Consider the following 15,358-nt stretch of genomic DNA (forward strand, 5'->3'; position numbering starts at 1 on the left):
CGTCAGTCAGTTTTCCTTGCCTTTCAGCCCAGCCCAGCAACACAGCAAGGACTGAGATAGGGAGCACACGGGGAGGGTGGGAGGAGTGGGCGGGTGGAGGAGGAGGAGGGAGGAGGAGGAGAGGCAGAGGATGGAGGTAGAGAAAAAGGGAGGAGGGCTGCAGTGTGCAGGACGCACAGGGAGATTAAAGGAGCTTCTCCTTTTATTGATTGTATAAAGATTGGCCTTCATTTGCAGTTGTCTTAGTGCTGTTGTTTGTTTGTTTGCCTTGATAAGTCTTGTGATCTTGCAGAGAGAACATTGTGTTTGCTCAGCATCCAGGGAAGCAGGGGAAAGAGGGAGGGAGGGAGGGAGGGAGGGGTGGACGGGGAGGAAGAGGGGAAAGAAAATCACATTGCAGCAAAGTCAGGCTTGGTTTCCTCGAGTGTCACTCTTTCTCCATTTTGTGGGTAACAACGTTGGCAAAATAAACACTAATCTAACACTATCAAAACAGACCAAACACTCCATAGCTCTCTAACCAATCAGAGTCGAGCATTTAGGGACCGGTAGCTCAGTGTCAACAGGTAAACACTCAATTTCGAAAGCACTCTGAAACACAGTTCAGCCATTAATCTGGGTAAAATCTGGACCTGGAGAAAAACTGGCAACCAAGTTCATCTCCAAAAAGAAAAACTTGGACCGACTAATCAGCCACAAACTGAAGCGACCAATCAGATCGCCGCTAATATGAGCACTCTGACAGCCAGTGAAAGGGCACCGGCAGCCCTGCAGGGACACAAGCTCTTCAATGACTTTTAAACTTCATTTGCATTCTCGCTCTCTCCCTCCCGCTCTCCTTGTCGACAATGAAAGGGCACCTGATGTGCTTGGCTGCCTTTGCTAGATAGCTCTGCGCCGTGCTGCGTGGCTCGGGCGTTCGCCGAGTTACCGGCACACGTGTGTCGCACCAAAACCCCCCGTGTGTGTGACATCAGAGGACTAAAGCCTACCAGTGGATAATGTGCGGTGCGCCTCGGCCAAACAGGTCAGGGCTTAAACTCAATGAGGTCTCTCTCTGTCTGCCTACCTCCTCCTTTGGCTCGCCCCGGTCCCAGCCAGCACGAAGCTAACGTGACCTGACAAACCGAAATGGGGGGGGGACGGGGTGAAGGGATGCGGAAGGCACACAAGAGAGGATGCTGGAGAAGCTTTCAGAGCTAACTTTGCCCCTCACTGTGGTTCTGTGTTGAACTAAGGCAGCTGCAGTGGGAGTGGGACTAAAAGGCAGGCCTATAATCCTACAGCCCTCCCCTCTTCTGCCCCACAATGGCTCAGCCTGGTGCCCTGTATGCAGCCCCTGTCCCCGGCCCCTGCACAATAGGTTTGGCCGGGCAGGGGGCTGAAGGGCTGGAGGGCGGGAGGTGCCGGGGAGGTCCACACTACTCAGTAAAGGAATTTAGCTAACAATCGGCCTGCCAAAGCCGTCCTGGACTAACAAATCCCCACACTCAGCAGCACCACAAAGCACAAGAAACCAAGCTAGTTGCCCGAACCTTTAACCAGCCCTGTGTGTGCGTCTGTGTGTGTGTTGAAGCTTTTTATTTACGCTCGTCTCCTTCTCCCTCTCGCGCATGAACTTGCAGTGGAAAGGGTAAAGGCTCTCCGGAGACAGCCAAGCTATGTGACATTTTCAAGAGGCTTTCTCAACCTGGTGCGCGACTGCAGACTCACACAAACACACGTGCTGGCAGATGGGAAGCGCAGGTTATTCTCTGGCTGAATGAAGGCAGGTTTCTGTGAAGCAGCGTTAAGCCGCGGTGTTAAGTCCGGTAAGTCTTCCATCAGGTGTCGGCTGATAAGACCGCCTGAGAGCGCTTAGTCATCGGCTTCCTTCGGACACCATGTGGAAGCGCGAGTCGGCGCGCACGGCCGCCGTCCACACGAGCACAGCAGCACATTAATTGTCTCGGGGAGCCAAAGTGCGCTCTGTTGGGACGGGTTAGCCATTCGCGTCACTTTCTGGAAGTGAACACTGTGAGCAGGAAACAGGCCATTCTTTTTTTTTTTTTCACTAAATCAGTGGGCAGTTGGTAGACTGATGGACAGGATATCAACACCCGTATGATGAATGGAGGCTTAGTGTTGTGGTTTTAACAACCCCCCTCTTCCGCATCCTACTCCTCCTCCTCTCACTGCTCTCCACTTCACAAAGCAAATTCTTTTCAGAGCAGCATTTTGGAACAAATCTATCTATTTAAAGGCCAAATGAACACAGACAATGTATTGATGCATAACACAGACGTGGACAGAGAGGGAGGAAGACGGAGAGATGGATTTTACAGACGGCAAACGAGGGGAGCATGAGTGCTGACGGACAAGAGTTGACAATAGTGGGAGAAGGGAGGGGTTGTAGGTGGGGGCAGTGAAGGAAAGGTCTTCCCTGAGTTAGAAAAATAAGCCTGTGTTATTCCAACTGTTCGCTGAACACTTGTAAGGGTGCCCAGGGTGATGCAGAGGAATACTGGACATTCCCGGGTCAATCTGTGTTCAGCTGCTTCAACTAAAAACACTCCATTCTGTTCGCAGGAGAAGGTCACGAAACAGGGGACACGGCCCGAGTGTGACAATAGAAACGCAGGCTCTTGCTTTCTCAAACAAAAGAAAACATTAAACATTAATCACCGCACTCCAGGACTCTCCCACCTAGCAGACCATGCAACAAAGTTTACCAGCCGCTCACCAAAGATGAGCTCGATTTCCTTCGCGGGAGATAAGGAGGCAGCAGAGGACAATGCTGTTTCTCTCAGCACAGCCAGTCTAACCTTACAACACTGACTGAATGTTATCTGTCCTGGACATCTGTCTGACACTCAACATCCTGTGTGTCTCTGCACGGGAAAGGAGGTTTTAAAAGACTCCCTAAACGGTATCATCTGAACTCCAGCACCTGCGCCGGCCCAGCCCTTGGGCATGGGTATGTCGCGGTTTGTCCAGCCCCAGCCCATACACGCCCCAGCTGCAGCTCTTCTTTATGAGGGAGGTTAAACCACCCAAAGCCTAATCTAATCTAAACATAGCCCAGCCCAGGCTTGAAGGGGTAAACCTATCTCCTTGGCACACAAAAACAAAGCCAACTCTGCTGCCTGACAAGTGAAGCCTGACTGAACAGGTCTGGGGAAGCTTGCATTGCATTACTAAGAAGACCCCCTCCTCCTCCTCCTCCTCCTCCTCCTCCTCTCCTCCCATCTCTTCCTCTTCTCCTCCGCCTCAAAACCCAGGAGAGACATTTGCACGACTGTTTCTGTTCTTTAATCTGACTTTTCTGTTCTTGCGTCGTCTGTATTATGAAGATGAAAATAAGCGCTTGAACGAGACAATGATGCAAAATCATCCCAACAGAGCCGATAGCTTACCGTGATGTGTAATAGAGACGGAAAAGACAAAGACGGCAATGAATTTTTTACAATGTTGCAATGTAAGAGCAGAGAGCTCGGTACAATGACAGGTCTAGCACACACACACACACACACACACACACACACACACACACACACACACACACACACACACACACACACACACACACACACACACACACACACACACACACACACACACACACACACACTCTTCCAAAGCTGTGTAAACTCCAGGAACATCTGCTTCAAGAGATGCACAACGACTTAATGTGTGTGTGTGTGTGTGTGTGTGTGTGTGTGTGTTTTGGTTTGTGTTCATGACATGCTTGCATGAGCAGCGGGAGTGCGGTGTTCAGTCACTCACCAGGGGGTTTGCACATGCGGATCTGGCTCTGGCACTGCACCAGTGGATGAAGAGTCGGCGGAGGGCTGCTAGGGATGCTGGCGGGCACAGAGGTAGCTTTGGCAGAGAGGCCCGTCACGCCGGCAACTGGGGGTGAAGGAGGCGGCGAGGGGGACGGGGAGGTGGGCGAGCCACACTGGGTCTGGTAGCGGAGCTGTGTGAGGGAGGGGGGCATGCCCTGGTAGTGGCGTGTGGCGCTCAGGAGGTCGTTTAGGATCTGCAGGATGGTGCCAATATCTCGTCTGGGACGCCCGGTGCTGTCCTGGCAGTTGGGGTGCAAAGTGCCTGAGAGAAGGAGCGAGGAAGATGGAATAAAGTATTACAGGAGATATTGAGTTTTCAATAAAAGAGCAGGGAAGTCAAAGCATTTAAGGTCATCCCTACACACACAGAAACCAGACACAGGAGCCTGCCTTTAATTTTATGGGTATTTTCTCATAAAAGAGGGTTTCAGTTGGATCTCACTCCGTGCATGGGTATTGCTTAGAGCAGCAATAAATCCTAAAGGCAGCTCACAGTCCTCTCACCTGAAAAGGTCCCTGAGAAGACTCCGGGAGCGTGGTTGACAAAACTCTCAATGATGGCGCCAGGTTTACGGGAGCGCGTTGAGGGACTGGTGCCACTGCTGGAGCTGGTGGTGCTGCAGTTAGCCTGGAGGGAAAATATTAAATATTATAAGGTGAAGCTTTGGGGTATGGAAAAAAGCTGTGTGGAAGGAACACATCTGTACACAATCTGTACGAGCCTGCATCCCATACTGTGTTAACATATACATGAAATGACAGTCAGGCATAACTTGACAGCTGTGAAGTGTTGAGGTCATGTTCTGACCTATACTCCTTGTATATACAGTATATAAGGGATACTGAGCTCTATACGTGACCTTTACCTAAGGTGCAAATATTATTTGCACTATGTAAGTAAACCATGCAGGCTGATGGTTATACGAAACCCCAGAAAACAGGAAACCTGATTTTTTTCGACATACTATAGCCCCAGAACATCTTGCTACCTCAAACCTGAGAAAGGCCAAACGTGACAACCCCGCTTCTGCACCTTCACCTTAACCCAATCGACATCTGAAAGTGAAATCGAAACCCAAGCAAAGGTCTCTGTGTTTGTGTGCGAGCCTGTGTTTGCGTGTCACGCATGTGAAAGCCTGATGAGGAATAGCCATTTCCGTTTTCTCAGCGCTTAACTGGCCTGTGTCTCTGTTTTTTTCTTGTTGTGAATCTCTCCCACATAGTCCACTCACATCTGGTTCTTATTCACTTTCCATAGGCTGGAGCTCAGGGAGGCAAAGAAAGTATAAACAGCAAATTTGCTTGGCGGAGACACGCCAGCGTGTTTGTGCATGTGTGCGCAGCTGGTTTTAGAGTCGTAGCCCGAGTTAAATAAATGGTTGTAATGGTTAACGATAAATGGCTTACAATGCTGGGGTTAATGATCAGTCATCATGACAAACCACCTCCAATTCATTAGATCTACCTCTTTCTGAATCGCTTCATCTCACCCCCCCCCCTTTTCCCCGTAATTCTCAGCAGGCAGGATGAGGTCATATGGATGCTGTGCCCGTCCTCGTCAATGTGTGTGTTGGCCTGTTTGTATGTGTTGGGAAGCAGGCTGCACTCCAGTGATGACTAAGTGCGCTGTGGTTTGGAAGCGAGTGCACACACATCGCATGCAAAACCTTCTCCAGACCTGAGTAAACCACGGGTTCGCCCTCGTGCTGCTGGGATATCCCACTAATCTAATCAATTTAATTGAGGCTGATTTAGTTGTGCATGGCACTCGGGTCAAGCGGTCATAACCCATCTGTGCCATTGTTCATTCATGAGAGGGCTGAGTGCTTTCGATGACATCAGTTGTGTAAAATTCAGCTACTTTTTTTTTTATTCGTTGCACCTTATATTAGAGACAGGATTTTAGAGGCATGCTTGTCTCCTCGCTTAAGTTTGTGCAAAAAAACAAACGACATGGATTTCTAATGATATTTTTTGGCTTACCTCAGGGCAGAGGACTGGGGCTACAGGGCTGGCCTGGCCGATGTCGTGGCTGGGTTGGCCTGAGGAAGGCTGGTGGTAGTGGTGGTGATGATGGTGATGAGCCGGAGATCGATAGAGACCCCCAGGGATGTGGGACGGGCGAGGGGAGTGGGGTGGAGGAGGAGGAGTGGGGGGGCTACAGTGAGAGGAGGAGGGCGACTGATGGTACATGGGAGGGAGCGGCTGGTGGTGTGTCGAGGGTAAGGGGAAGGCTGGGGAGCCCGGGGAAGACGGGGAGGAAGGGACCAGGTGAGGCTGGGACAAGTGGGAGCTGGGGTGACTGTGTGGGTGATGTGGGTGGTGGTGGGAGTGCGGGTGAGGGTGGGGCACACGGGGCTGCCCCGTGGGCTGTCCCATGGCGGTCTCTGTGTTGCTCCGGGTGATGACGTGTCTGTGCTGGAGCTGGGGACCGCCGGACTGCTGCGCCGCCAGTTGGAGCTGGACGAACATCATGTGATCACCGACACGCAGTGCCAGGGTGAGGGGGGAGCGGCCGGACAGGAAGTCACTGACCTGCAGGTAAACAAAAGAGAATCAGAGTCATTAAATGTACTTGTGCGCAGAAAAGGTGACAATTTTACAAAAGTTAACAATATAAGCAATATGGTATACAGGATTTATTGGATTTATAGCCAAGTCTGCACCAAGTTTATGTCCTGGAAGCCAAAACGTTTCACAAAGAGGAAAGCCCCACCCCATCCTTATTGACTTCCTTCTTTGTAAATCAACAGTCTGCGCCATGGATGGCAGTTGAAATGCACACAACAGTGCTTTGAGCTCCCCCTCTCATAGACACACACACACTCACATTAGCCCATCATGCAATCAATCACTACTCTGTAACACTGGCCTATTTACATCTGCCGGGGGGCGCTGGATGAGGAAACCTATTGGAAAACACACACAAACAGAGCCCACTCTCGTTTGCCTCCCACTGCCCCCTCGGCCGGCTCTTAGTCAGCAGTGTCATTCAGCTCAGATACAGAGGCCACCCTTCTGTCTGGCCCGGGGCCTGAAAAAATCAGTCCCACGTCCAGGAAATACACCCCGCCTGCCTCTTGAACGCAGAATGGCCGATTGTCTGCGGCGGATCTGGAAGGGCTGCCCATTTTTGGAGCTCTGGCAACGGCTAACAGGAGCCAAGTGTGGAGGCCTTCGCTGACCCACCCGTGGCCCGGATGGAGGCACACAAACACACACTGGATAGCTGATTGTCACGACTTGGCTGAAGGATTCACACCAAACAACAAAAGTTCTCTTGTCCCTTTTCCTGCATTCTTGCGGTTCTGCTCCTGTGTATCACCACCCAATGTCTGTGCATGTGCGTTTCTTAGCGAGACGCGTTCGGGGTCGGAAAGCTCGTTTGGGTCTTGAAGACTCAGGAGTAATGACATCTCAGGTTCTCCCCAAATAGAAGCAAGCAGAAACAAGCGGCCCTGGCAAATACAACGTGACGTCTCTGTCCAAAAAGGTTTCAACAACCCCTACAGCCTGTGTGCTTTCAGTCCCCAGAGAGGGGCGGAGGGCGGGTGGGGGGGGACAGGAAGACAGAAGCAGCACCGAAAAGCTACACAAGGGGAGGAGAGAGCACAAAGAGGATGGAGGATGGAGAGAGAGACCGAACACAAAGCAGAGAAAACAAGTAATAGAGGCATACATACAAAGACAGCAAAAGAGAGCAGAGGCCTCACTCCCCACAGACCCCGCAGCCTTTGGAGTGTGCTTGTGAGATGTTGGCCTGTAGTTAACCCTGTGAATCACCAGGCTCTGCCCTCCATCACAGCTCTCCCTTTTCTTCTGCTTATTTATTTCTCTATCGACCGCTGCCTCTCTGTTGCCAGGGTGACCTTTGCACATTGGTATTGACATGGCGTGGAAAGGAGGATGGAGGGAGAGGAGAGGCAGGTGAAAGAACCAGGGACGGGGGCTGGGTTGATCTGATGGCTGCATTTCAGCATGTAAATAATCAACAGCTCACAAATCACAAATCAGCAGAGTAAACAGAAACTCAGCCTTTACTGTGTGTAAACGCAGCCACTGATGTTTGTTGATAGTGAAGTCCACACCCACCATGATTACCCCGTTGTGGTAAAGACAATAAACTCAGCAGGGTGGGGTGTGAAGTGAGGAGGAGAACAGGGCAGGGTGCTACCTGAGAGGGAAACTATGTATACAAAAGGTCACCTGATAGACAAGATGTGTGTGCGCGAGTCTGTTTGAGACCTCGGGGGGAGCCGGAATCCCAAAAGGGGGTGGGAGGGTGAGACAAAAGAAGAAGGTGGGGGAGGAGACGCTGACTGTGTCTGTGACTGACAGCTGTCAAGAGAATGAGTCGGCAGTTTGCCAACCCACAACACACACACACACACACAAAAACAGACGTGCATACAAAGTCAGACGCCCTGGGGGGAGACCATCAACCCGGTGTTTGGTTTAAGGGTGGGAGGAAGATGGGGAAAACACCCCTGAGAGAGGTGAGTATCTGTTAGTCTATGGCGGTGTTCTGTATCCACATGCATCTCGACTGTGTCAACATCCAGTCGAGACGGGTCACAGTTCACACCTGGCATCGGAAACTGTCTCGGCTGGCTGCTCGTGATCAGATTTCACTTCCCTGCTCACATTTGATTTTTATCTGTGAAGAAAAACGGCAACTGCTGCTGAACAGAAAAACGTGCATTTGTGCTCGGTAATACAGCTAGACGAGAGGAAAGTGATATACCCGTTGACATACACACATTTCTTGGCAATGCTTAACAGTAAACGTAATCGTCTAAATGCCTTCAGTGAGCTGAAACAGTAACTGAGGTATTAATCCGCCCTAATCATCTAAGATGTTCCACAATTTCTTTTCAGACAATGTTTAAACTTCTGGACTCATCAACTAGTCTAAGTTTAACTTCCCTAGTCTGAGCAGGGCCTTTTCCTTTGTCAGGCACACGTGAGAGAAAGTGAGGGGAAAAGTCAGACAGTGACTGACAGCAGGAGAAACAAAGACGGGACTTGATTACCCTTATAATGACTAGTGTGGATTACTCCAAACCGCCGAGATGAAATTCATGTACTCCTACTGAGCTCCCCAAAAACCACATGGCAGGCTTCAAATTAGCCTGGGAGTGAGGCGAGCTTTCCTATGGCTGGTCAGCGGCGGTTTGTTATGAGAAGGCAAGGGGGGAGTGGAGGGCCCCACTTTTGTCGTGTTAAGGCAGACAGGGAGAAACCAGCCGCTCATTGTTTTCTTTCTGATGCGGCAGCAGTGGTATGCAAAGAGAGGAGGAGCCCATGCCTGAAGAACAAGGTGTGTGCTCGCAGGGGGATTATCCTCGTGCCATGGCGGAGTCTATTCAGTGGCACACAGGTGTTGATAAAGAGCTGCTCCGCTTTAACGACTGACCCCAAAGCCGGCACCGTCAACCATTTTGTTTTAGTTGTCAGGGTCCGGAAGGTGGTATGTTGTTTAGCATGAGGCTTTGGTTGCTATGCAGCGATGGGGGAGAATATGATAAGGGGCAGCTAGGGGAGGAGGGGTGGAGAAAAGATGGAGGAAAAAAAGAAGTGGGGGGGGGGGGGTGGCATGAGAGGAGAAGGAGGAAGGATGGTGAGGGGGGATGGGGGATGTGGGCGATGGGGGTAGGGTGTCAGATTGGTGGTGGTGGTGGTGGGTGATGAAATATTCAGTGAGAGTGTGCCTCTGGCTCCTTCCCCTCTTTTTTTTTTTCCCTTTCGACATCTCTGGCCGACAGTTTTATTTATTGGGGTCCCTGTGGTTCAAGGAACTCATTTGCAGTCGTTCTTCCTTTGCACACTAAGCGAACTAAGGGAGGGAGATAAGGAGTGAGCGAGGAAGAGCGCGGCTGAGAGGCTGAGGGAGGGTGAGAGGCAGAGGGAGAGGGAGGGGAAGATAGAGAGCGTTGGCAGCACTGAGCTGACATTCATGAACAACTAGGCAGCTTTGTGCCAGAGAAAAGAGGATAGAGGATTGGAGGGCGGGACAGGAGGGTGGAGAGAGGGGAAGCCTTGAGGAGGACGCCGTCTCCTCCAGCTACTCTGGTTCCAGCTCACCTGTCGAACCTCTAGGTGAGAGCCGAGGTTCAAAAACCTGCTTATTAACCTGCCGATCGACCCGGCCGTTTTGATCACACCAGGACACTATTGATAGCCTCTGTGCAGACACACATCGGCTAAAGATGCAATAACAGGCTCTCAAAAGAGAGAAGGGAAAAAAAAAAAAAATCAATGACTTGCATCATGCCCCAAATCCTAAAAGGCAGCCAGAGGAGGGGGCCTTCAAAGGCTCTATCTGGAAGATAGGCGTCTGTAATGCTGCCTGATAAGAAACAGAGGGGGGACCAGCTGGCCATCACTGAATTTGATCGGCTGAGTGAAAAGAGAGATCAGGATGGCAAAGTTCAGGATGATCGGGTTCCAGCTAAAGCCACTCCTCAAGCTCCAACTGTGTTGACAACTGGTCGGCTCCACTGAGCTCCAACTGTTGCTCCTTTCACTCCCTCGAATGCCTTTTCTACCTGCTGATTAACGCAAGCCAATCATCACTTAACAAGCAGATTCTGTGCCCAGCGTGACAAATGTGTGGACACTTGTGAACAACATCCTCTGCGCCGATAAAAGAAAAACTGAGGAAATAACATCTCATCTGTTTGAGATTAAGTAAGTGGGTGCAGGCAAATGGAGAGGCAGGAGAGGAACGAGGGAAGAGAAAATGGCTACCAGCGATGGTGCAAAGAATTCTCTCTTTCTGCAGAACACGTCCCTTTTCTTCTTTATGTTTTTGTTACGACTTATCGGACCAACCTGGATCTTTTGACCCCTGCCTCTTCACAGGCAGCATATGCCTAATTGACTTCATTAGACTTGGTGGTGGCTATCAGACGTGACATTCCTGCCCTCCATCCTCCCACACAGTAGCCCCACTAGTCACGATGCCTGCTACTTGAATCACAAAGGCTCTGTCACAAGGGAATGGCAAACAATGATGGTCACGACTCAAATATGGAGAAATAAGGCTGCCCTAGCCGCTGAATGCACAAAAGACACTAAAGACATTAAAAATGGATGTCGGCCCATGCACGCGCTCACACACGCGCGGGCAAAGCAGATGCATATAGACAATGGGACAATGAAATCCCCTGCAAAATCCATCTCTCTCCCTTGATTGCCCAACAACACACCTTGATTCCCTGCACCCCCTCCCCGCTGTGCGTTTAAGCATCACAAAGGGGATTACACAGGTGCAAAAAAATACTGCATGATCAGCTCATTAATGCCATTTTCAAGGCCAGGATTTACATGTGCGGGGACTGAATGGGTCTTTAGATCAGCATTGTCTTTCATTGCATGCACAGTTTTGATTTACACATCCAGCAACAAATTAATTTCTGTAGCTTTCATTTAGGTAACAACAACAACAAAAAAAAAGAAGCAAATTACCATTCTAAAGAGCAAAGACTCCCTCTCTTATAATGCGCGCATATAAAAAGCCTTCATTTCAATGGCAGTGGGAAGGAAAGAGGGAGCTGCGTGCTATAAAAAGGGGAGGATCTCCTTGTATTGACTAACAAACTGACTCATTTTTCAATCCCTCGCACTCCCAAATCCTCAATACAATTACTCTCCAATGATTTCCAGTAGTGCCAATCCTCCTGATTAACTAGCATCTAGATAAGGTGGACTACAGGGTGCAGGACTGGAAAAAGAAACATATTGACCATCTACATTGAGCTGTCGTACACACGGCCATGCACGACCACTTTGGCACGCACAGGTATACACACACCATTCTCCGCCATTGCCGAATCCAAATGTAGCTATCCTCTTTCTCCTTGTTGTAGTTTGACTCTCCTCTGTATTTGTTCATCCGTGAGTTATCCAAGTATATGTGACCACCCTCCCCCTTACCTCAAACCTCACATCGACTTGATATGTTACAGAGAGAATCGCACAAAACTCTCCCTTTCCTTTCCCCCCCCGGAGGGAATGAGGTGAGGGTGACTCCCCGCAGATCGTTAGATCCTACTAGTTTGCAACTGTCCGCTTCGAGACACAATGACAAAACTGTGCCATATCCTTCCTTGAGGAAGAGGAGGAGGTTGGAGGATGGGGGGTGGGTGAGGACAGGAGGTGCTTGTCGGCGGCAGCGAGAAAAGTGGAGCAGATTCGTAACAGCGTATTCCGCCGGGACATGTGGAATGGCAACACACAGCCTCCTCCCAAAGCAATCTGTGTTAGTGTTCAAGGCAAAAATTTGTCAATCTGCAGCCTGCTGCGCCTCGCTCCAGCTGGGCCGTGCATTGATTTTGAAACCAGTATGCGCCGCTGTGGCTGCACTCTGCTGGGTGTATCTGATGCCTATGGATGTATGGCGGATGAAAGGGGGTCGTGGGGCGAGAGCCAAACTTAAAGAGTGACCCTCAATCTTTGTTGTGTGCTCGAGGGTTCGTCAGCTGGGCAGGTTGGTGCTCATGCTTTAAGACAGGAACAAAGAGGTGGCTGCATGGGGGGATGGGCAACGGGGGGATGGTAAGGGGTGATGCCTGCCTGCCTGGTTGGCTTTTATTCTAACATCAATGTGCATCAATGAGCAAATAGTCCCCGTGTGCTGAGAGGGACATATAATCCTTCTCTTTTTGTCAAATGCCAAGATCAATAGATGGAGAGCTGATGTCACTGCTTTCTGTGCCCAGAAACAGTGAATACTGCTTTCATTTCCTTTTCACTGCTTGTCTTGTAAGTATACATTCATTCTACTACTACGATCAGACATTTTCTCATTCTCTGCGCAGGATCAGAAATCCTCTTAAATATATCCTTTCAATTCTGGTGCGTGTGTGTGCCCGCACATGACTGCATATGTAAGCTGTACACACAACCTCTATTTAGCGGACAGAATGAGCGGAGAGTAGCGCAGGCAACTGTGTTTTGATGGGCTGTCAGGAGGCAGTGGCTTAATGCAGCTTAGATGTCATGCAAAAAAGTCTAGTGAGATGCCAGAGGAGGAATTAAGGCAGCCTGGATTGTCCTTGCTAAAGACGGTCAAACTGAGGCGGCTAGCTGGACTTGCGAACCACAGCACATTTAAATTATAGGGCCCTGGGAGAGCTGTTAGGCCGAAACACGAGAGGGAAAAGGAAGGAAAAAGGGGGAGACGGAGCGAGGGAAAAAGAAAACCCATTTCGATAATTGCCAGGGCTCCATTTCCATAAAACATTTTCTATCTATCCTGCTCCACAAAAGTCTGAAACGGCCCTGGGAGCTGTCATGTTCGGCTCAGTTGGTTGGTTGGCCGGCTAGCTGAGAAGTTCCCCGGAATCCTGATAACGGAGAAGCCAAAAAAAGGTCCTCCACGAATGCGCGCACACACACACTTCCTAGAAAGCCACAAATGAGACCTTGCATGACCAAAATACTGTTGACTGAGAGAGGGGTTACAAGAGGTCCAGGGGTCCGCACACCCGCTTCTTCTTCATTTCCCCGAGGCTATTTTTGGGTATATGGGCATATCAGTTATCATGTCAGACACTTTTAAGAGCTAAGTGCATTGATTGATTTTTGATAGCCCCAGAGTTGTGTGTGGGGGGGGAGGAGGAAATGAGGGAAGGCTTTTGTGTTCCTATTTTCTAATCTTACTCAGATCCTTAATCTCTCTGCAATCTATATCATTCCATTCCGCTTCATGAATTATAAAGAGGAATCAATTTCTCTGGATAAAAACACACTAAAGCAGCTTTATGCCTTTTTTTTTTTTTTACCCCTTTACCCTGCCATCGTTCTTACGGCGCCCTTCCATTCCTCTTCTATCCCCGCCGCGGGATCGCAAGTTACGTCACAATAATCATGAATGTACAGTAAGTGATTCTTGAGAAAACCATCTGACTCATAACGAATGTAAGAGTAATAGGGGCACAGGAAGGAGAATGAGAAATCTGCTCTTCCTGCTCGTCGGTCGAATTATCATCTGCCTCCGGTTAAAATGCCCACTGACACTCTGACATCCAGTAACAGACACACGCACGACGACTTACGCACACCTACACACGTGCAGTCATCTGCTGTCAGCGCTACTGGGCGCACGCTGAGTTCACACACACACACAGCCAGGCCAGGATATCCACCGTAAAATCAACCATACCGAACCTTTATCTCCGAACAGCCCACATCCACTGATAATGAAATGTGACAGTATCGTTTTTTGGACTAATTCATCAGAAAAGGAACCGCTGCATGACTGACACGCTTAACTTCTTACATCAGCGTCCGGCATCATCATCGCGTACTGTTTTGACATCAATGAGCAGCGCATCCCTGATGCACTTACGCACATCTCGGTGTTACCCAACGCAACAAGAGGAAGTCGATCTGATACAGTCAGTCAGCTGCGCGGTGTTTCATACGTCACGCTGTTGTCTGTGTGCACTCGGCCTTATCGCCTCTCTTCTCGCTCTCCCTGTGGCCGGCACGGAGAACTCTCTGCATTTTTTTTTTTTTTTTTTAACACTTTACTCTCACTATTGATCATTTTGGTGAGTCATGCCACAGTGACTCAAATGCATACTGTATTTCAGCAGGGCCACAGAGCCGCTTCGCTGCAGGGACGGGGTGTAAGGACCCACTCTGGCTTGTGTGTGCATGCGAGGCTTCCAGGAACCCTATGCTAAATACTGAGTGAGAAGGCAGCCATCTGATGATCCAGCGCTCTATTTATGAGTGAGTGAGACTACACTCTATCTCCATGCAGCCACAGCACACTTCCTGGAAACTTGTCTCTGTGTGTGTGTGTGTGTGTGTGTGTGTGTGTGAAAGAGTGTGTTAGAGCATGAAACCCAGGAGGAGTGGAGAGAGAGAGAGAGAGAGAGTACAGAAGGTATAAACAGAAAGGTGGCAGTGAGTGTTATGCGCTGGCCCTCTCAGCGGCTCACAAATAAGCCTTTCTTGTGCGGTGTTCGCCCTGGCTCCCCGCAGTGACGTGCGAGCGCACACGCGCGCGCGCGGACACGCAGGCTATCACAGATGTTACTAGGATACAGGAGGGTGTTGCTGCTTATTATATCCTAACAGCTCACACTGGATGTCGAGCTCGGCTTGGCTTGTTTAAGAGGCTGAGATTAGACAAGCAAAGAGGCTTGTGCTGGTGCAGCCTGCTCATCTCGTCTCTTTTCTCTGTGTATCTGTCATATCTGGGTGTTGCTCTGCGCTCAACCAAAGCTACAACCTCCCATATCCCCCCATGCACACACACACACACACACACATGCATACACACACACACAAACACAAAAGGCCTACAGCTCAGTTTAGATTGCAACCGTGCGAGGATAGTGAGCTGGACATTCGTAATATTGCAGCATCTTACCTGAGTTTCTGTTAAACTCTCCAAGGCTTGCATTACTGACTGCTCTGGTCTTGATGCTTGAGACTGCAAGGAAAGAAAAAACAGGTTAAAAAAATCAGTACAACTATAGTATTTGTTGTTTATATTTGGACTCAAAGCTAAA

General features: G+C 49.8%; 1 protein-coding gene across 2 annotated transcripts in view; it reads right to left on the reverse strand.

Moving 5' to 3' along the window:
• midn (midnolin) overlaps positions 1–15,358 on the reverse strand; it is a 37,045-nt gene that overhangs the window by 6,943 nt on the left and 14,744 nt on the right. For both annotated transcript variants that reach the window (XM_084355412.1, XM_084355413.1), the window contains exons 4-7: positions 15,217–15,279; positions 5,811–6,362; positions 4,332–4,455; positions 3,766–4,089 (exon numbers count right to left, since the gene is read on the reverse strand). In XM_084355412.1, the coding sequence (XP_084211538.1) occupies positions 3,766–4,089; positions 4,332–4,455; positions 5,811–6,362; positions 15,217–15,279 (1,063 nt within the window). The remainder of the gene's footprint in view (positions 1–3,765; positions 4,090–4,331; positions 4,456–5,810; positions 6,363–15,216; positions 15,280–15,358) is intronic.

This window comes from Pagrus pagrus, assembly GCF_965226575.1.
Source record: "Pagrus pagrus genome assembly, chromosome: 6".
NCBI lineage: Eukaryota > Metazoa > Chordata > Actinopteri > Spariformes > Sparidae > Pagrus > Pagrus pagrus.